The sequence below is a fragment of the Doryrhamphus excisus genome, chromosome 3 (assembly GCF_030265055.1).
Source record: "Doryrhamphus excisus isolate RoL2022-K1 chromosome 3, RoL_Dexc_1.0, whole genome shotgun sequence".
Lineage (NCBI taxonomy): Eukaryota > Metazoa > Chordata > Actinopteri > Syngnathiformes > Syngnathidae > Doryrhamphus > Doryrhamphus excisus.
The window spans coordinates 29,600,928-29,623,352 of NC_080468.1; the positions used below are offsets into that span (position 1 = coordinate 29,600,928).

Consider the following 22,425-nt stretch of genomic DNA (forward strand, 5'->3'; position numbering starts at 1 on the left):
TGCATTTCTTGGCTTCCACAGTGCCTATGAGCAGAAGAGGACTGCAGGGGGCACCAAGAGCTCCTGCCCGGGGACCCCCATGTCCCCCATGCAGCAGCATTACTCCCCAAAACCAGCGGCTGCCGGCCGACCCGACGCCGGCTACATGAACCCGGCGGCCGCCTCGCAGCCGCTGCCTAGCAACGCCTTCCCCCTCAACGGCAGGTGTGTGACGTGTGAGCCTACGGACGTTTCCTTGCGGCAGAAAGCTAACGCTGTTGTTTGTCACTTACAGATACCAGGGCCCCTCAGCAGACCCAATGTGCCCCCAGTTTCCCGCACCCGGCCAAGCCTTTCAACGGATGCCCTCCGCACCAGCGGGCCATGGCGGCGGCAGTGGGGGCGGACCGGGGGGTGGCGGGGGTGTTGGCTACCACCGTCAGCACTCGGATCCTTGCATGCCGTACCTGCAGCAGAGCTTCAAACAGGAATACATGGACCCCCTGTACGAGCGGGCGGCTCACGTGGGGGCGCAACCGGGCCGATGCCACGGGCCGCCCCCCCACGCACCCCAGCACCCCCACTCGCATTTGCACCCGCACAGGTTCCCACCAGCTCACATGATGGTCAAGCAGGAGCCCACAGACTACACCTACGACACAGGTGAGACCACATTGAAAATAAAAACGTGTAGAGAAGCCTGATGTGCGAGGATGCATTAAAAGCAGTGAAGAGGCTGAACTTGCTATTTCTAAATGTCCAGGAACCTCTGATCCCACCCCTTATCGTGGCTGACTATCGTTTTACTTTTATTTACTTTTTATTTGACCTGACTTTGACTTTGCTACTGCAGACTACAGGGTGAATTCATGTAAAAAAAAAAAAAAAAAAGGAATATGAGAAAAAAGTTGTAATATTAATAAATATAAATAAATAATAAATAAATACATTTTAAAAATTACAAAAAAGATACAAATTTACTAGAAAAATTATGTCATATTATAAGCATAGAGTTGCTTAATTTGACATTGAAGTATTTTTTTATGACAAAAAAGTCATACATTTTACCAGAATACATTTGTACATTCATGACCTTACTCTTGCAAATCTGAGAACAAAGTTGTTTCTGAGAATTAGAGTTGCAAATTTGAGAAAAAAAGTCATAAACAAGAAAAAAGTTGTACATTTATGAGAAAAAAGGCGGCAATTTACAAAGAAATAGTCTTAATATTATGAAAATAGAGTGGTAAATGTGTCATAAAGTCAAGTCATAAATTTCAGACAAAAATAGTCTATTCAACAAAATAGTCCTGATATTACAAAAATAAAGTTGCAAATTTACAAGAAAAAAGTTGTAATATGAGAATAGAGATGTAAATTTATGAGGATAAAGTCGTACATTTACGAGAAAAAAACTTGCAATTGTGAGAACAGAGTTAATTTACAAGAAAAAAGTTATATTACGAGAATAGAATTGTGAATTTGCGAGAAAAAAAGAATAGTCTTAAAATTTCTCTTTAATTTTCTCATAATCTTGTGACTTTTTGTTTTGATTTTTTTTCTCATAAATCTACGACTTTAGATAGATAGATAGATAGATAGACTCCCTTTATTGTCATTGCACAAAAACACAGTAGTGAAATTGCCAACGAAATGTTGTTGCCTGGCTCCCATATAATAACAGACGCAAAAGAAATAAGTAATAATAAATAATAATAATAATCATAATAATGTGGAGAATAAATAGATAGAATAGACACCAAATTTTTTATTGTTTTATTATTTTTCCACTGTGGCCCTTGAATAGTCACTTCAACACTCTCTTCAACACTTTTTCCTTCCTTCTGCATGTCCCCTCCCTCATTCCTTCCCTCCTTTCCTTTCAGTGAGAGAGAGAGAGGTGGAGGAATTTCATTGAGAAAATGGAGGGAGGGCAGGGGGTGGGGGTTACGGGTGGCGGTTAGAGGAAAGGCGAGAGTCCCTGATGGATTTGTGCGAGGTTTCACGTTGCAGCAGCGGCTTCCTTTTTCTGCAGCGCATGAAGTCATCTTGGAAAAATGAGCGTGGCCGCAGTAACTTGAACCGCTGGCTGGCTTGGGGGGGGGGGGATGGAGGTGGGAGGAGGCGTGGGGGTCTCAGGGTGTGTAGGAGTTTTGAACGACAACAAGCTCCAGAGTACAAACCCGCTCTTCTACTCACCTCTTGCTCTGGCCAGTGGAAAAAAAAAACGGGCCGAAATTGAAGACTTTGGCGAACTCGCCGACCTCCCTCACCTCCTTCTCCCCACAAGTCAGTGCATGCCTGCCCCCAAGTCCCCACCACACAAACATATTGCTTCCTAAATAAAAACAAATAGTGACCACCAGCTGAAGGTGGAAAAACCACGACTGGTTCTCAACACCCATAAAAATCCTCCCACTCTAGACCCTCCGACTTTCTCCTCCCCTTTCAGAGCAGAATTTCCTTAACCATAACTATAACCGTAACTATAACCATAACTGCAACCGTAACCATAACTATACCTATACTTATAACTATAACCATAACTATAACTTTAACTAACCTTAACATAACTATAACTATACCTATAACCGTAACCATAACTGTAACCGTAACTATAACTATAACCATAACTGTAACTATAACCATAACCATAACCATAACCATAACAAACAAATGAATTAATCGCACAATAAATGAAACTGAAGTGCATCATTTTTTCCAGGCTCATCTCCCGCTTCCAAACAGGCAGGAAGTCTACAGTCTCTTAGTTTCAGTGGGTGGAGGCGGGGCCGCGAGCATACACACAGCGTGCAGAAGATTAAATGAAATGTGTCGTTCAGTCTTGTTAACATCTTGTGACACCCCCACAAATCAATGATAATGGAAGACGGTCACAGCGTTCAAGGGCAACCAAACAAAGTGGGAGTTTGAACACTTTTTGAGTGAAGAATCGTGAAAATTGCCTTTTTTGAAGGAGCGTTCAAATTAAAATAAGAATGTTTAAATTGAATGAGAATTCCATAATGGATTAATAAATTACATTTATGCAGAAGATTTTTTTACATTAAAAAAAGAACAAATGAAAATATGGAAATTATTTTGCTTTAAGAAATTCTTTTTAAAAATATTTGTTTTAAAAAAAGCCAAACAAGGTGGAATTGGAAAAAAGGGGGATAAATGAGGAAAATTGTCTTTTTCCAAAGAAAAAATCTAAATAATGCATAAAAATTGTCTTTTGTAAATTAAAAAAATATTTTTTATTTTAAAAAATGGAATGGAAAAAATAAAATATTTTATTTTTACATTTTTTACATTTAAAAAGAACAAATGAAAATATGGAAATAAAAAAAATTGCTTTAAGAACTTTTTTTTTCAAATATTTGTTTTAAAAATGAAAATAATTCCAGACAAAAAATGCCAGCAAATGCAAAAAAAAATGGAATTGGAAAAAAATGAAGAAAATTTGCCTTTTTCAAAGAAAAAATCAAAATAATAATGAAGTAATCATTTCAGAAAAAAATAAAAGTAAAAGGAAATTCTGCAGAATTGAAATTGTCTTTTGTAAATAAAATAAAAGTACATGTGTTATGTTTGTTTTAAAAATGAAAATAATTCCAGACAAAAAATGTCAACAAATAAAAAAGTGGAATAAAAAGAAATTCTGCAGAATTGAAAAAACGTAATAATAACTTTTTTTTATAAATGAAAACATTTATAAATTTTGACAATTTAAAACAAAATTGGCCAATATATAAATAAAAAAGTATATTTAAAATATGTAAATAAATATAAATATATTGGGAAATAATAATAAAGAATTCTGAGAAAACAAAAGAAAATGGATCAAGATCGGATGAACAGAATAAAAAGAGTAATGCATGAGAATGAGAATGAGAATGAGAATGCTGCACGGTGAACGCGTGGGCCTACGCTGTACCATTTCAATGAAGCATGCAGCATGAATAAACATCAGTAAACATGAAATAAGCATCAGTATACCAAACCTAAACTGAAGGACGAAGAGACACTCGTGCATGTCACATGTACTTTATTTAGCATACAGTGGAGTCCATGTAAACACGCATTCACCTATTTCCTTCTCAATGGCGTCTTATCACGCATTCCGCCAAAGTGAGTCACGGCGCACCTTTGACTTATTGTTGTCTTCCTCTGGCTGACACACAAATATTTATGTCATGTATGATTGCGATGTTTGTTTATTGATGTGGTTTCTGCATATGCGTACCGAGTGATGAGTGTATATTTTTTGGGGGGGTCAGATGTGTCCGGATGTTCTTCCATGTACCACCGCAGCGAGGCCTACCCAACCCCCCAGCAAGGCGGCGAAGGTAATCATTTAGCAGTAACTTGAGGCCGCTCGGCCCCGAACGCCACCCACATCGGTCGGCACCTTCACGGGGACTGACAAGCACGTGTCTCCTAGGTTACCTGTTTGAGAACGACTCCCGCGTGGTTCCAGAGAAGTTTGAAGGTGAGCAGAAAGACATGCTAGTATGCTAATCAAGACTACATACTAGTCATGCTAGTATCCACGGAAATATATCAAATAGTATACGCTACATGTCCACTGGCAGTGACCGTATGGCAGTCCTGAAATACTACATATACTACACTCTACATACAGTACGTATATACACCCAGTACACTTTAAGACACAAGTAGTGATATGTACCACTTTTTCTGTGGCGGTAGAAAGAGAACAAAGGACAAAAATCAGCATTATATTTCAAAATGATCCATTTGAGGTGAATTCAATGTTTTCTGTGGAAACCACAAGCTAGTTTTGGAGGAAAAAAATACATTTTCTGAAAAAAAGGTTAAAAAACAGGGGAAAATTTTAAACAAATTGCTTATTGTCTGAGCAAAAATGTGTTTTCTTTTAATGAAAAGGCGAGTGAAAATTACTCTTAGATGAGAAAAGAAGGAAAATTTGGCTTATTTTTGGAGAGAAAATGATATGACATAATAAAAATAAAATGCTTACATTTAAATTGAGAGGAATTGAAAAATCTGAAAAAATGTCCTCTTTTCAGATAATAAAAAAATGTAAACCAAAAAATTATAGGGATTTTTTTTTTAGTAAAACTTTAACATTCATACAGTTTTGGGAAATTGGAAAAAAATGCCCATTTTCAGATATTTTTTAATTTTAAAAAAATCAGTGAAATGCAAAAAAGGTATAATTGCTATAATTACTTTTCACCAACAACAAAAAATCCTTGAATGTCTTATTTTTTAAATTCCATTGTACTACTTGAGCATACGTACAAAAACAGAAAAAAAAAGCTCCCTGTTGACTTTGTCAAGTTATGTTATGATGATCACGGTCATCATCTTCCTCACTCTTTCCAGGAGAGGTGAAGCAGGAAGGCGGCAGCGGCGGCGGGGGCGTGTTCCGAGAGGGCACGCCTTACCAGCGGCGCGGCTCGTTGCAGCTGTGGCAGTTCCTGGTGGCGCTGCTGGACGACCCCGGCAACGCGCACTTCATCGCCTGGACCGGCCGCGGCATGGAGTTCAAGCTCATCGAGCCTGAGGAGGTACGTGATCTGTGGCGCGGGACCGCCCGCCGTGTCTCTGGGGGGAGATGATGATGATGATGGTGCATGTTTGCAAATATAAGGCGTTGACGAGCATCGTCTGTTGATGCGGGGCGGGGCCTGGTCCTGGTCCTGGTCCGTGCCTCTCCATTATGTTGTCATTAAAAATGAATGTGCTCCCACTTTTACAAGTGCAATTAGGAGCTGAAAAGGGCACTCACTTCCCCCCCTCGTCCTCCTGACTTCTATTCTTGTCTTTTTTGATGTCATATTAAATATGTACATGACGTCATAGCTCCCATCATTTCCATGTATGGATTATTTAGAACAGGGGTCTCAAACTCAATCACTCACTACTTACTTGGGGGCCACTGGAGCTCGGGTCTGGGTGAGACTGGGCCGCATCAGGTTTTCCAAAAAAAAAAAAACGCATTTATTAAAAACACATTTTTTTTTAAAAACTTCGCTTTGGTTCCAATTTTCTACAATAAAAGCTCTGATAAAACATTCCACTGTTCTCAAATATCTTTATTTTTATTTTTCTACACAAAATAAGATGAAAAATAAATAAACAAATCAAGAATAAAGAAAATCAACCAATCAGTAATAAATAAACAAAATATAATAATAATAATAAAACGGCAAATAATAAAAACTTAAGAAAGCACATATAGTTGGTGGGTAGACAAATGATTTTTTTCAGATTAAAATGAACAACGCATTATTAGAGCCCTGTAGACATGACAAAACACGACTATAGTCACATTTATACTCTTTTTATTTACAACATATTGCGCAACTGCAGGGTCTTGAGCCGCATGCTAACTCGCAAACTAGAGAGCTAGCGAAGTTATTTCCTTTAACCTTAAATAGCCAAAACCTTACCACTTCCACACAGATAGGGAGGATAACTATTAACAGTTATTTCACCTTTAACATGAACATGAATCAAACGGCATGTTTGAGACCCCTGATTTAGAACGTCAGCCATAGTGTATGACACCATTGCTTTACTTGAAGTTCAAATGGTTCCTTCAATATGCTACTGGAGCCCCCTGGTGGTCAGTACAGCAGGAGGTAAAAGGTTTCCCGTGTTGGTCCTCAGGTGGCTCGCCTGTGGGGGATGCAGAAGAACCGTCCCGCCATGAACTACGACAAGCTGAGCCGCTCGCTGCGCTACTACTACGAGAAGGGAATCATGCAGAAGGTAAAGGCTCGCTCACTCACTCACTCGTTCCTCATGTCCCGGCGCCAACAACCCCCCTCCCCTCCGGCCACAGGTGGCGGGCGAGCGCTACGTCTACAAGTTTGTGTGCGAGCCCGAGGCCCTCATCTCGCTGGCGTTCCCTGACAATCAGCGGCCCAGCCTGAAGGCGGAGTTTGAGCGCTACGTCAACGAGGAGGACACGGTGCCGCTGTCCCACCTGGACGAGGGGGTGTCCTACAACCCAGCAGACGGCGTCGCCCCCCAGACCTACTCCAAAGGATACATGTACTAAAGCCCCCTCCCCCCCTCCTCCCTTTGCTGTACTGCCAAAACATCTTCATACATGCCCCCTGCCCCCATGCACCTCTTGCACACGCCCCCCCACCCCACTTGTATATACAGCTATGGTGATTTTCTTTAAATTAATCTCATAAGAAGCCTTCCTGTCACACCTGAGGCATCAACACCAAGAGATTGCCTAATAAATACTCTTATACCAACAACCAGCCTCTTTCTGAGCATGACAGCAATACCTGTACACCTACTATTACTACTACTATCACTACTAATACTATCACAACGAGTACTAGCGGGCCATTCCTCACAACCGGTGCCAATTTTCATACCCAGGAAATAAAAAAAAAATATTTCATTTTAAAAATATTCGGGGGCAGGGGAATGAAACTGTGAAACTGCAAACTTTTTGAGATAAATTTACATTTTCTTTAAAAAAAATAATAATAATAAAACACGAAAAAATTGCCCTGAAATCAATGAAAAACAAATCAACAGTAAAAATGGAAAATCATCTCTGTGTGGAGTTTGCATGTTCTCCCCGTGCATGCGTCAAAAACATGCTAGGTTAATTGGCAACTCCAAATTGTCCATAGGTATGAATGTGAGTGTGAATGGTTGTTTGTCTATATGTGCCCTGGGATTGGCTGGCTCGCCCAAAGAATGGTTGTTTGTCTGTATGTGCCCGGTGATCGGATGGCCACGAGTCCAGGGTGTACCCCGCCTCTCGCCCGAAGACAGCTGGGATAGGCTCCAGCACCCCCCGTGACCCTTGTGAGGACAAACGGTAGAAAATGAATGAATTAATGTATGAATGCTGTTTAGTGGTTGGATATGGCCTCAAAAAAAGCAAAGCAAATGAATCATTTTCAAGCCTAAACATGGCTAAATGAAGTAAAATACAAAATAAAAGGCATTGAGGAATGTTACAATGATGTGTAGTACTCCATAATGGTCACTAGGTGTCAGTAATGTTACTGTAATGTTGGGTGGCTTCTTTCGCAGGTTTCAATTATCTCACAATAAGCACAATAATCCCTAATAAAAAAGGGGCTACTGTTTATAGCAACAAACATGGACGTGAGTCTTATTTATGACTTCAACGTATTATTTTCTTTAATCGTGTCTACTTTAAAGGGTAACAGTAGTGTAAATGTGACTATGAGGGTGTTATTTCAAAACCAGAAGGCTCTAATAAAGTAAAAAACGTATTCAGAAGTTCAGGTTATAAATATATACATACATACATATAAATAAATAGATTCAATTCTTACAGCATTTATTACAGCATTTATTGAATTTTTGGTATTTTTAATGCTTTCATGCCACGCGTGTAGCGTCTTTGCTCACAGCTTTGGTACATGCATGCCTCTCACTCACCAGACAGCAGTCGTTAGTCCCTTAGCTCTCCTCAGATGGTAATAAGGAGCTGGACTTGCACCAGGTCATGTCTGTATTAATAATACATGGAGATTGGTCTTGGGGGCCGATTATCAGAGTCGGTTCTCCGTGTGCAAAATGATACTAGCATGTTGATAAACTTCATCTGAGCAGGGCTTCTATCTTTTACAGGCAGATCTGATTAAATTATCACAGCCTCTCCAACATGCACCATAAAATAATTTATTCATGTATAGAGCCATTAAAGGAGGGGGAGAAAGGAACAAGGGGATAATAATGTCAAATTGATTTTAAAAAAGGGATTTGTTCTTTCAACAAATTGTGATAGTTGTGCTGTGGAGAGACGTACAGCACAGGACAGTATTTCGAGCGCCATCTTGCGGAGTCTGGGGAAAAAAACACGCGCGATAAAATTACGTATTTCCGCTCAAACCGGAAGCGGGCGTTTTTTATTTTATTTTTTATTGGAAAAAACATAAATAACTTAACTAGGGGTTTCCACTAGGTTCAAAACACCAACTGTGTCTGATAGTTCTACAGCTTCTTTTTTGTCCATAAATTTAAGAGATGAGAAGAAATAGCAGAGTTTCTTATGAAAGTTATGGAAGGATGGAGTAATTCTTAAAAATCGACATTTATGATTAGAAAATTACCCAGAATGATGATCACATTCAATATATTTTCACGTTTCTTCCTTTTTCTTAAAGTACCAAAAATAATCTCTTTGACTGAGAGTCTGGAGGGGGATATCCAATAGTGTACATCTACCGGAAGCTGAGCAGCGCAGAGGCGATATGTATGCTAGCTTTAGCATTTTGTTAGCGTTACGGTCTGAGCGATAAAACAAGCCTCGTTGTGTACAAGATGGCAGAAGCAGACGTGGACGAGCTCTCCCAGCTGGAGTTTTTATCTTTGGTGTCCAAAGTGTGCACTGAGCTCGATAACCATCTCGGAATAAGCGACAAAGATTTAGGTTTGTGAACTTGTGTCAGGGAAAAGATACGAGTTAGCTGGTTAAAGCTAATGCTAGCTTGCATTGTTAGGCTAAAGTTGTGAGTCGGTGTTGCTTGTGTGTGAAACTTCAAAGTCAAAATGTGCGTGTGTTTTGTCTCTCTGTAGCCGAGTTTGTCATTAGCCTAGCGGAGAAGCAACCGACGTTTGACGGGTTTAAGGCTGTTTTGCTGGAAAATGGAGCGGAGTTCACAGTAAGATCATTGCACGTGACGTCGCGCTGTCTAAGCTACACTGAGAAATATGTTTTTCCTGTTTATTGATCACCTGTGATGATGTCACTACAGGATTCCCTCATTAGCAACTTGCTTAGGCTGATTCAGACCATGAGACCGCCTTCAAAAGCATCTTCAAGTACAGGTGAAATACTTTTTGTCAGCATCACAATATCAGTCATAAGTAATGTTATCTTATTTAGCATTGATATGACGTTGGATAAAATATGGTTGAAAAATTTGAGAAACTCACCTTCTGGTTTTGACAGTGTTTAAGATGCCACATATTTTTCTCTTTAATCCGAAGCCTGACATTGACTGTTACACTCACAAGAAGTACCAAAAGAAATCTAAACTTGTCAAATGCCGTCATAGCAACGAGTGACGTTTTGAAGCCCAAGTCGGAAAAGGAGAAGCTGAAGGAGATGTTCCCTGCGCTGTGCAGAGCAAATGATCCAGCGCCGAAGGTAAGACATGCTGTGTCAGACATGAGACGTCACAGGACTTGCGAAGTGGAATACTCACCCACTGGTCTGTTTGCGATGTCCATCCCAAAAGCTTCTGGACGAGGAGGACGTGAAGGTGGCGGCCGACGCCATGAAGGAGCTGGAGATGTTCATGCCCAGCGTGAGCGGCACCGACTCCAAAAGCGACAAGAGCCGCTCGGAGAAGAGCCGACGCCGCAGCCGGAGTAGGAGCAGGGAACGGCACAGGCACCGCGATAGGGACCGAGATAGGGACCGCAAGAGGCGGCGTCATTCCCGATCCCGCTCCAGGTCTCGCTCCAGAGACCGCGACCGTCACAGGGACCGCGATTGCTCCAGGAGGAGGGACAGACCTTCCCGCTGGAGCGAACGCTCACCGAGCCCAAGGAAAGATCAAAACAGAGACTGGAAGGACAAACATGTGGACCGCCCCCCTCCTGAGGAGCCCTCTGTTGGTGACATCTACAATGGCAAAGTGACCAGCATCATGCAGTTTGGATGCTTTGTGCAGCTGGAGGGGCTAAGGTTGGTGCAGATGGCATCAACTTCCCTGTCTGAGTGGTTAGCATGAAAGCTAACAGTCACGTGTCTCTCCTCTGCAGGAAACGTTGGGAAGGTTTGGTCCACATCTCTGAGCTGCGGCGAGAAGGCCGAGTGGCCAATGTGGCCGACGTGGTCAGCAAAGGCCAAAGGGTGAAGGTCAAAGTCCTGTCTTTCACAGGGTCCAAGACCAGCCTCAGCATGAAGGTAACGATCACGCAGCTCGCCGTCCGGGGACCCGTCTTAACGTCCTCTCTTTCAGGACGTGGATCAAGAGACAGGTGAGGACCTGAACCCCAACAGGAGGAGGAACGTGGGCCCAGATGGCGGCGAGGAGGTGACCATGAGGAACCCAGACGGGCCGAGCAACCTCAACCTGGGTCACGCCCGTGAGCTGGAGCAGGACGACACGCTGGAGAGGAAGAGGCTCACCAAGATCTCTGATCCAGAAAAGTGGGAGATCAAGCAGGTTGGTTGTGGTGAGATGATGGCGATAACTCCACACATGGAATCTCAACACTCATTTCTCGTGCCGCTCTCCCCTCAGATGATAGCCGCCAATGTTTTATCCAAAGAAGAATTCCCAGACTTTGACGATGAGACTGGGATTCTTCCCAAAGTTGATGACGAGGAAGGTAACGTAGAGCCTCCGCTGTCCAGTCAGAAGCTTTTGATGAATGAATGAACTTTTGTGAACAGTTGCATCTTGTCGTCGCTTTTGTTCCAGACGAAGACTTGGAAATTGAGTTGGTTGAAGAGGAGCCGCCTTTTCTGAGAGGACACACCAAGCAGAGCATGGACATGAGTCCCGTCAAGATCGTCAAGGTCGGACGCCTCTACACTGCTTTTATCCGTTGTTGCACTACATCTGATGATATGATGATGTTAAATAAACTTTAGTTAGGAGAATGCTCATGTAGTTTTTATCTCTTTGCTGTCAGAATCCAGATGGCTCGCTGTCCCAGGCGGCCATGATGCAGAGTGCTCTCGCCAAAGAGAGGCGGGAGCTGAAGCAGGCGGCGCGCGAAGCCGAGATGGACTCCATCCCCATGGGACTGAACAAACACTGGGTCGACCCGCTGCCAGACGGTAAATGCGTGACAGAGTGGTGGGGGTGTTTGAATACAGCGGCAAAGCAATTCAAATAATCGTTAAGGATCAGAGGCGTGACACATGCCCCGTGTTGTGTTGCAGCCGACGGCCGGCAGATCGCAGCCAACATGAGAGGCATCGGCATGATGCCCAACGACATTCCAGAGTGGAAGAAGCACGCCTTTGGAGGCAACAAGGCCTCATACGGAAAGAAAACCCAGCTCTCCATCCTGGAGCAGAGGGAGAGCTTGCCCATCTACAAGCTGAAGGAGCAGCTCATTCAGGTTCTTTTCTTTTTTCATTCCATTCTTTTCCAATTCTAAGAAAAGCTAAAAAAATTTGTCCCCACGTGGGCCGACCAACAAGTAGACAATGTAAGCAAAGATAGAAAGCAGTCAGCACACAGGATAGTCAGTATACACAAATTAAATACCAACTGTACTGTGCTGGAGCCTATCCCAGCTGTCTTCGGGCGAGAGGCGGGGTACACCCTGGACTGTTGGACAGCCAATCACAGGGCACATATAGACAAACAACCATTCCCACCCACATTCATACCTATGCACAATTTGGAGGCGCCAATTAACCTAGCATGTTTTTGGAATGGGAGAGGAAACCGGAGTACCTGGAGAAAACTGCAAAACCCACGCATGCATGGGGAGAACATGCAAACTCCACACAGAGATGGCCAAGGGTGGAATTGAACCCTGGTCTCCTAGCTGTGAGGTCTGCACGCTAACCTCTTGACCACTGTGCAGCCGCTCTAATAATGTAAAAAAAAAAAATATTCAGAAGGTTGTAAATACTATGTTTACAATTTCTAGCTATCAAGATATTCAATTTATAACCTTTCTGTACTTCATGGAAGGTCACTTATCACGGTGGGGTCTGGAACCATAAATATAAATGAGGGATTACTGTACTGGGGACCGGCATAATGAGTGCAACTGCTAGTTTGTTGCACAAAGTTTTGACACATAAGACAAAAAATCTATTCCTTTTTGTCTCTTCACAGGCCGTGCATGACAACCAGATCCTCATCGTGATTGGGGAAACTGGTTCTGGTAAGACCACGCAGATCACCCAGTATCTGGCCGAGGCAGGATACACCACACGAGGAAAGATCGGCTGCACGCAGCCTCGCCGTGTAGCCGCCATGTCTGTGGCCAAGCGAGTCTCTGAGGAGTACGGGTGCTGTCTGGGACAGGAGGTACGTTGTCACGTGTCCCAGCCCTCCTTTTTAAAAACTGTAATGTGATGTTAAATGCGTTGCCCCACCCTGCACAGGTGGGCTACACTATCAGGTTCGAGGACTGCACCAGCCCAGAGACGGTGATCAAGTACATGACAGACGGCATGCTGCTCAGGGAGTGCTTGATCGACTCTGAGCTGGGCCAGTACGCCATCATCATGCTGGACGAAGCTCATGAGAGGACCATCCACACCGACGTCCTCTTTGGTCTGCTCAAGAAGGTCAGCACTGTCATATGACTCCCACTGGCCCCGGCCCCTAGTCCTACTTCGTGTCCATTGTACAGCTTAACAATGTTGGTTTTTTTTTTTTATTATTTTTAACCAGACAGTCCAGAAGCGCACAGACATGAAGCTTATCGTCACCTCGGCCACGCTGGACGCTGTCAAGTTCTCCCAGTATTTCTACGAGGCGCCCATCTTCACCATCCCAGGAAGAACGTATCCAGTGGAAGTCCTCTACACCAAAGAACCTGAAACAGACTACCTGGATGCCAGCCTCATCACTGTCATGCAGATCCATCTGACAGAACCTCCAGGTTTGTTTGGTTTTTTTTTGTTTTTTTAACACACTTGATGGATGCTTTTGTCCAACATCAACTCATGACATCACCGTCCTCAGGCGACATCCTGGTCTTCCTGACCGGACAGGAGGAGATTGACACGGCCTGTGAGATCCTCTACGAGCGCATGAAGTCGCTCGGGCCCGACGTTCCAGAACTCATCATTCTTCCCGTCTATTCGGCACTGCCCAGCGAGATGCAGACCAGGATCTTTGACCCGGCACCCCCAGGCAGCAGAAAGGTAAGTTTACGACAACAAGAACTGGTCACTTTATTAGGTATACTTACTGACTGTGTTTTTGTGTCTCAGGTCGTCATCGCCACAAACATCGCAGAGACGTCTCTGACCATCGATGGCATCTACTATGTGGTGGACCCAGGCTTTGTCAAGCAGAAAGTCTACAACTCCAAGACGGGCATCGACCAGCTGGTTGTGACGCCCATCTCACAGGTAACGAGCACGGCGACACCTGCAGTGCTGTCACTCATTCCTATCACTCATTTTACCCCTAAACATGCAATGAACTCTCGCAGGCTCAAGCCAAGCAGAGGGCGGGCCGAGCTGGGAGAACCGGTCCAGGGAAGTGCTACCGTCTCTACACGGAGCGGGCCTACAGGGATGAGATGTTGACCACCAACGTGCCCGAGATCCAGAGGACCAACCTGGCCAGCACGGTGCTCTCACTGAAGGTACACACACGCACGCACACACACACACACACATTGTGGTGTGACATCGATGGTGTTTGTGTGTCCTCCACCAGGCCATGGGCATCAACGACCTCCTCTCCTTTGACTTCATGGATGCTCCTCCCATGGAGACCTTGATCACAGCCATGGAGCAGCTCTACACCCTGGGAGCCCTGGATGATGAGGGCCTGCTCACACGTCTGGGCAGAAGGGTGAGTGGATGGCCTCCGGCGCAAATAATGTCCTCTTATGAGGCCCTCTGATGACGTGGTTGTGATTTTGTCCGCTAGATGGCAGAGTTCCCTTTGGAGCCCATGCTGTGCAAGATGTTAATCATGTCCGTGCATCTGGGCTGCAGTGAGGAGATGCTCACCATCGTGTCCATGCTGTCTGTGCAGAACGTCTTCTACAGGCCAAAGGTTGGATTCCTTCCCTAAATGAGATGTTTTTACTTTCATTCCATATACGGAGAGTTTTAGTGAACTTTTTCTTGGTGCTGCAGGACAAGCAGGCCCTGGCGGACCAGAAGAAGGCTAAGTTCCACCAGCCCGAAGGCGACCATCTCACCCTGCTGGCCGTCTACAACTCCTGGAAGAACAACAAGTTCTCCAACCCCTGGTGCTATGAGAATTTTATTCAGGCTCGCTCGCTGAGGAGAGCGCAGGACATCCGAAAGCAGATGCTGGGCATCATGGACAGGTATGATGCTGATGATGGCACAGCTGGCCCCTGGTGACCTCCTAATCACCCTTTCCACACTCTTCTTTCCAGACACAAGTTGGATGTGGTGTCATGTGGCAAAGCCACCGTGCGGGTTCAGAAGGCGATCTGCAGTGGTTTCTTCCGCAATGCAGCCAAGAAGGACCCTCAAGAGGGTTACAGAACCCTGATAGACCAGCAGGTGGTCTACATCCACCCCTCCAGCGCTTTGTTCAACCGCCAGCCTGAATGGTAAGAAACAATGGACCGAGATGTGCTTTGGAAGCAGAACTTATCCTAACATAACGTCTTTCCTTCCTTCCTCAGGGTGGTCTACCACGAGCTGGTGCTGACCACCAAGGAGTATATGCGCGAGGTGACCACCATCGACCCACGCTGGCTGGTGGAGTTTGCGCCCGCCTTCTTCAAGGTGTCCGACCCGACCCGCCTCAGCAAGCAGAAAAAGCAACAGCGCTTGGAGCCTCTGTACAACCGCTACGAGGAACCCAACGCCTGGAGGATCTCGCGGGCCTTCAGACGGCGTTGAGGACTTTGGCCATGTGGTCAAAATTTTATAAAAAAAACACATTTTTTTGACAACTTTGTGATTTAGTCCTCAGGTCGTAGAGTTTGTCTTCCACGTTGAGTTTGGCAAACAGTATTTATTACTTTTTTCTTGTAAAAGCTTTTACTGTTCTAGCCGTCAATGAGAACACACAACCACCTTATTTTAACTTTTTTTGTGTGTAAATAGAAATGTGTTGTACAGTACTTGCTATCCAGTATGAAAACGTCATTATTAAATGCTAAATGGTGTTAACCTTTGTCTTTCTCTCACCTTTTCCACAAAAAGGAATGTGGTGTGTTTTTGCCAAGTCGTGAAAATAGAATGAAGTTGGTGCTGGTGAACTCTAAATACAATTTTTAATACTGCATCAAGCCCAGTAATGCTGTTAATTTACCAAATGCTCGCGATCAAAAAGTGACAAAATATGTCTTTAAAAAAAACCAGCTATTTAGTGGGCCTTACGATAAATTCAAATGAGCTTTTTGCTGGCCTCAGTATGCATGTGTGGCTGTTTTCCTGGTCTCCCTCCTCAAACAGGCAGTAAGACGTACTGCATATTGGGTGAGCAAACTACGGCGCGGGGGTCAAATGCGGCCCACCAAGCGTTTGAATCCGGCCCGCCATTTGCTTTCTAAGTATTTCAACTTTTAACATACGAAAGTTGGCAACATAACTAGCAAGTCGGATGTCTTATTCAGACAAAAACAAAACTGAAAAAGTTTGCTGTGGTCCGATGTTTAAAGTACTCCTGAAAAAAGGGACATGAGAACAATAAAGCTGATAGTATGACACTTTTACAGATAAAATTAGATAAATAATTCAATGTGGACTGTTAGAATTATAAGTGTAAAATAGTGTGTGTTAAATATACATTCTGCCCCCCCCAGACAATTTTTTAAACTCAAAGCAGCCTGCGGGTCAAAAAGTTTGCCCACCCCTGGTCTGCAGTCTCTGTTTATGTGAGTGGAGGCGGGGCTGGTCGCATACATACATAGCAGGAGAGTAAAATTAAATTATTAGATTACAATATATTGTGTGTGTGTGTATATATATATATATATATATTATAGACCCAATTTCCTGTGTCTGTTTCTTGTGACACCCCTAAAAAATATTGCAACACTAAGTCTACTAAGGTAAACTTAATCAATTTAAATATTCTAGAAGATTTTATGCTCTGGAGAAAGCCACGTAAAAAAAAAAAAGAAAGCTACGTAAAGTAGTGTAAACTTCCGTAATTCGAAGTTGAGAAACTGTATTGCTGTGGCCGGCCCGCAGAGGGCGACGTGCGTCAAACTCTTCGTTGAAACTCAAGACGGAAAAAGAGGAGTCACTTCCGTGTCAGAGCACAAACCATAAACAACATGGCCGCCTCGGAAGCGATAAAACGTTTGGAATATTTATCATTAGTGTCTAAAGTGTGCACGGAATTAGAAAACCATCTTGGAATAAGCGAAAAGGATCTGGGTAATTTTTGCAATGTTTCGATAAAACCTTTTCAGCTAATTGTTGTTCATGTCATGCTTGGACATGGTGTTTTGTCATGCTAAACACCTCTCATCGTTTGGTAGCTGAATTCATCATCAGCCTGGCGGACAAACATCCAACATTTGACGAATTTAAAGCAGTCCTCACAGAAAATGGAGCAGATTTTACAGTAAATGTCATTTCAATTAATATTTTTTTAATTTTCTGCCAATTACATTATTAATAAGGCATTTTGTGTTTCAGGTAACGCTCGTCGCTAACTTATTTCGACTTATCCAAACTATGCGAGCGTCAGCAAGTCCAGGTAGACATCTTCTTATATATATATATATATATATATATATATATATATATATATATATATATATATATATATATATATATATATATATATATATATATATATATATATATATATATATATATATATATATATATATATATATATATATATATACATATATATATAAAAGACAAGAAATTACAGCGAAGAGTGAAAAAGAAAAACTACAACAGAAATATCCTGCTTTATGCCAACCTGATGATGCTGTGTGGACGGTAGGGCATTGGTTTAAATGTTTGTTAGCCTGTCGGTAAGCTTCAATTGACACCCGTCAGATTCATCATATGAGTAAAAGTGACGAGCAAGTTGCTGCAGCAGCCATGAAGGAGCTGGAGATCCTCATGCCTCAAAGTGGACACACCTGGTATGTTATTTCAATAGGTACACCTACCTAGTTAATATTGTAGGATCGTAGCATGCACACTGTTAAAATTTGTTAAGTCCACACTACCAGGGGTACATTACATAATCCCACGAAAGGTTTTGTTGCACACACTACTGATGTATGTAGTTTCTTTGTAGTACGGCACGCCAAAAATACTATTGTGTAGCAGGACTACTTAGTTACCTTGTATGTCTGCACAAGTAACCACAGCGGTCCGTCGGACACCGGCGAAGAACCAAGCAAATCGGTGCGTGGATCTTCCAATGCTTTTCAAATTGTCGAGGAGCTATTTGTCCGTCCCTGCAACAAGTGGAATATAAACAAAGCACAGCGGTCGAGTCGTTAGCGTGCAGACCTCACAGCAAGGAGACCAGGCCCCTCGGCCATCTCTGTGTGGAGTTTGCATGTTCTCCCCGTGCATGCGTGGGTTTTCTCCGGGTACTCCGGTTTCCTCCCACATTTCAAAAACATGCTAGGTTAATTGGTGACTCCAAATTGTCCATAGGTATGAATGTGAGTGTGAATGGTTGTTTGTCTATATGTGCCCTGTGATTGGCTGGCGACCAGTCCAGGGTGTACCCCGCCTTTTGCCCGAAGACAGCTGGGATAGCACCCCTGCGACCCTCGTGTGGAAAAAGCAGTAGAAAATGAATGAATGAATGAATGATTGCACTGTTGAATGTGTCACTTTAACTTTGTTGTTGCTGTACTGTATTTTTTACAGCAGTAATTATTGTTTAATTGCTTGACTCCACCACTGAACCACTGCTATTGTGATTGCATAGCTGATGTGAAAGTGTGAGGAAGTTGTTGCTGTTTTAAGATGGCAAAAAGAATGATGAATACGTGGTGCATAGTAAGAAAGACAAACAGTACTTCAGTTGAATTTACTGCCAAGTGCCTAGAAGGAATAAAGCCAAATCCTTCATCACATCGCAAGAAATTGCACCATATCATATCGGATTGCATTGATTTGAACTAAATGATTACAGTATCGCATTGTATCTCCAGAAAATTCCATGTATGGTTAAAGTATGGTATTGCTGGCAGTGCATCGAGATATGTATCGAATCATCCTCAATGCTGAGATTCACACCCCGAGTGCATACTACTAAATAAAAGTACAGTGCTATTGTACTGTATGTGTAACCATGTGTAACGACTTTACTAGGTCTCTGAAGGACAAAAGAATGAAACAAAAGTTGTCTTTCTGTCCACTTCTGCACCCCTCATCGATGCCAAGCATGTTGTGTGGCAAAGAGAGGAAGTACTCTTTAATGATGACAAACAAAAGACAAGTATTACATTTACAATATATCACTTGGTTTTCTAACATTTTGTATGGACGACACCAACACTGCCGACTAGTGGCCAACATAAGTAACCGAGTGGGGGAGAGAGGGGGAAGGAGTGATTAAAGACACGTGACATACATAAGGCATTATGAGTACAAAATTGAAAAACATACCTGAAGGACAAAATAATGAAACAAAAGTGTTTCTGTCCACTTCTGCACCCTAGACATACGGAACATAGATTACACATTGTAACACGAAACGCGGCGTGGCCTAGTGCAACACAAAAATCCCGCCAAATCTGCAAATGAAAAGAGGCGCTTTTAACTCAAACCATCGGTCAAAAGAACATAAAACTACCTGACATCACAAACTTATTGACATACAAGCAATATACATCGATGGACACATCGATTGACCAACTCTTCAACACATTATGTCTGCAGCTCTTTCATTCAACTGACCCTCATCGATGCCAAGCACGTTGTGTGGTAAAGAGAGGAAGTACTACCCGAGCTGAGGGCAACTACGGAAGGCCGGGGGGAACAAAAGTGACAGGATGAAATAAGGCATAATACAAGAAAAGCAATAAAATTGAGAAAATAGGATAAGAAAAATAAATTACTCACTGAGATGAAATTCACATAACAATTACTAAAGGACAGTAAATTCACACATTTAGACAAAGTAATAAAGTGCATTTTTAACTCCATGAACGTTTTAACTCCTGAACTATTACCCTGTAGTAGTACAACTAACTACTGTATGTTGTTTTGCAGTGTACACTAAAGTGATTTGTGCAACTACATGTAGTACTAGTGCAGGGGTGCTCACACTTTTTCAGCATGCGAGCTACTTTTAAAATGACCGAGTCAAAATGATCTACCCACTACAAAAATGCAAAACATCTATTTATTTTCAAATGTATTGAGGATTATTTGTACGTACAATGTATGTTGATGTACCTTACATAACCAAATGAGCCAATATTGCAAAACACACATAATTAACTATTAACATTTTTTGTAATTACCTGAGTTTACTTTGATGACTTGCACTGAATTGAACCAGCCAGGGATGCATAGTCCGGACAGTAGCTGCTGATAGCCAGGTTAGCCAGGTTAGCCAGGTTAGCCAGGCAAACGCACTTCGAAAAAGACATTGTGAAAAAAAAGTCCACCTCCCATTCCGTATGGAAGTGATATGTTTTTGCCTTTTTACTTGGTCCAGCTCCTTCACTCATTTTAGTGACCATAAACTTTAGCGAGGGCTTAAAATCTAACGCAATTCGCCGACTAGCTTAGCACTTTGCATCGTTGTTTACGCATGAGCGGTGACCTAAAGGTCAAAATTCAGTTGTCATCTGACTGGTTGTCCTGTATGTCAATCAAGTAACGGGGATGGATGATAGGCTGACATCGTAAGTTCTGCTGCACTTAGAGACGTTGTTTGATTTGATTGGTCGCCCGAAGGGCAACATTCAGTTGTCATCTGAATGGCTGCCCTGTATATCAATCAAGTGACGGCATTGACGCGAGGATGATATTTTTTTAATGTCACGCCGCGATCGACCAGCGATCGACCAGCGATCGACCAGTACCACCTCCGCGATCGACCGGTAGATCGCGATCGACTTAATGAGCACCCCTGTACTAGTGCATACACTAATGAAATGCCCCTGGTTGTGGTAAGGAAGACACTCACGTCGCCGATGCACTTCAGTCGCTTTATTAACAGCGGTCAACTTTTAATTGTTAACTCACACCCGGGCTGCTGTGGGCCACAACCCACGGCAACACACGCACACCCTTCGCTCCTCGCTAGCGCGCTCTCTCGTCTCTCACTCACCTAGCGCCACACCCAGCCTCACTCTCTCACTTGTGGAGTGGAACCGTCACCTTCCAAGCCCCGCCCTATTAAAGGCCCAAACACACCAAGTCACAGATCTTACACTGTGCCCCCCTTAATAAGCCCCTCGCCCCGAGGGGTCAGCAACAAAATCCCTGAACCGAGGTGGCCTCCACCTCTGTCTCCGTGACTCAAAGACCGTTTGAGTTTCAGGCACCACCTGTCCGTCTCCAGGTGGCGCCGGCTCAACAGGAGCAACAGCGGTGGGATCCAGGGAACTGGGATCCATCGCATGTTCCGAGCGAGCCGGTGAAGCAGGCCCCACCTTGAACTCGGGAACGTCCCGGCCCCTGTACGGTGCCAACCTGTCCCGGTGCAGAACAACTCTTCTGCCTCTTGGGAGAACTGCAACCCGATAAACAACTTCCCTGACCCGCTCAAGCACCCTTCATGGTCCATCCCAATGACTGTCCAGTTTTGGGCAACTTCCTCTTTTCCGCTTGGGCGTTTAGACCCAAACTAGCTCAACCGGCAGGAAGTCACGTCCCTCGCTGCACACGTCATGGTTGCTTTTCTGCCTCATACCAGCCTTCTACAGCTGATCCCGAGCGAACCTCACGGTGGTCCTCTGGGCTGTCTGGTGGCCTCCCAAACGCCAACTCCGCCGGTGTCCGGATATCCCGGCCCAACATCAACAAGGCCGGGGTGAAACTTGTGGAACTCTGGACAGCTGAGCGGTAGGCCATCAGCACCAGTGGAATGTGCCGGTCCCAGTCACGCTGATGGTTAGAGGTGAGGATGGCCATCTGCTGCTGCATGGTGCGATTAAACTGCTCTACTAGGCCATCACTTTGCAGGTGCAGGGGCGTGGTCTTTTATGCCCAGAAGTCCTCCACATCCCGCCGGTGCTGTCCCCAGCAGAATCCCTGGCGCAGCCTTTTGAGGGTCTTTGTACTTCCAAAGTGGAAGGAACCGGTGCCCCCGTGACATGCTCTCAGCAGTGCCTCCCTGAGGGACACAGGCACCACCACCTGCCATCTCTCCTCCCCGGTGGCTGGCTCCTTCCACGCACGGTGCAGCACGCCATCCTTGATGCGCAGGACTGCATACTTGCTCCACAGGCCTTTGGTGCCCACCGATAGTCCCATCACGCTCTCCCAGGGCAGCCTCCTGCCGCTCTTGAGACAGCACCGCACTGGTTTCAGGTCGGCGTCCTCTTCCTGCTTGTCCACCCACTCTGCAGCATCCACTGCCTTCAATGTGCAGCACGATGGCTCACCAGCTGAATCGTCACCACGCAGCTCCCACTCTCTGGTGTCTCGCCTGTCGCAGTAGCTGCAGCCGTCCACCGCACACGGCCGGCTGAACACCAGCCCCATGGATCATGCTGAAGTGGAAGGACTGCAGCTCCTCCAGCCATCGTGCCACTTGGCCCTCCGGTTCTTGGAAGGTCATCAGCCACTGTAGCGCTGCACGGTCCGTTCTGATGGTGATGGGCCAGCACAACAGC

General features: G+C 44.2%; 2 protein-coding genes and 1 long non-coding RNA gene across 9 annotated transcripts in view; all 3 read left to right on the forward strand.

Moving 5' to 3' along the window:
* etv4 (ETS variant transcription factor 4) overlaps positions 1 to 7,353 on the forward strand; it is a 45,971-nt gene extending 38,618 nt beyond the window's left edge. For 5 of the 7 annotated variants that reach the window (XM_058065805.1, XM_058065808.1, XM_058065806.1 and 2 more), the window contains 7 exons: positions 22 to 204; positions 275 to 642; positions 4,263 to 4,331; positions 4,427 to 4,474; positions 5,356 to 5,540; positions 6,646 to 6,747; positions 6,821 to 7,352. In XM_058065805.1, the coding sequence (XP_057921788.1) occupies positions 22 to 204; positions 275 to 642; positions 4,263 to 4,331; positions 4,427 to 4,474; positions 5,356 to 5,540; positions 6,646 to 6,747; positions 6,821 to 7,039 (1,174 nt within the window). In that variant the 3' untranslated portion in view covers positions 7,040 to 7,352. Of the gene's footprint in view, positions 1 to 21; positions 205 to 274; positions 643 to 4,262; positions 4,332 to 4,426; positions 4,475 to 5,355; positions 5,541 to 6,645; positions 6,748 to 6,820 lie in introns of all 7 variants that reach the window. The other 2 variants (XM_058065810.1, XM_058065811.1) reach the window with 1 other exon arrangement.
* A 1,597-nt stretch (positions 7,354 to 8,950) lies between these two features.
* dhx8 (DEAH (Asp-Glu-Ala-His) box polypeptide 8) lies at positions 8,951 to 15,812 on the forward strand. The gene is made up of 22 exons (XM_058065747.1): positions 8,951 to 9,415; positions 9,562 to 9,647; positions 9,741 to 9,813; positions 10,044 to 10,135; positions 10,227 to 10,678; positions 10,756 to 10,900; positions 10,956 to 11,162; positions 11,241 to 11,328; positions 11,421 to 11,518; positions 11,635 to 11,782; positions 11,888 to 12,069; positions 12,801 to 12,995; positions 13,073 to 13,258; positions 13,365 to 13,575; positions 13,659 to 13,840; positions 13,910 to 14,050; positions 14,134 to 14,289; positions 14,364 to 14,501; positions 14,580 to 14,708; positions 14,792 to 14,988; positions 15,061 to 15,240; positions 15,316 to 15,812. Exons 1-22 carry the CDS (start codon positions 9,307 to 9,309, stop codon positions 15,533 to 15,535), a joined length of 3,615 nt encoding a protein of 1,204 aa, XP_057921730.1. The 5' UTR covers positions 8,951 to 9,306; the 3' UTR covers positions 15,536 to 15,812.
* A 1,091-nt stretch (positions 15,813 to 16,903) lies between these two features.
* On the forward strand, positions 16,904 to 19,771 carry LOC131124899 (uncharacterized). The gene is made up of 5 exons (XR_009128949.1): positions 16,904 to 17,023; positions 17,128 to 17,213; positions 17,288 to 17,348; positions 17,663 to 17,751; positions 19,514 to 19,771. It is a non-coding gene; the product is annotated as an uncharacterized LOC131124899 (long non-coding RNA).
* Positions 19,772 to 22,425: the final 2,654 nt, after the last annotated feature.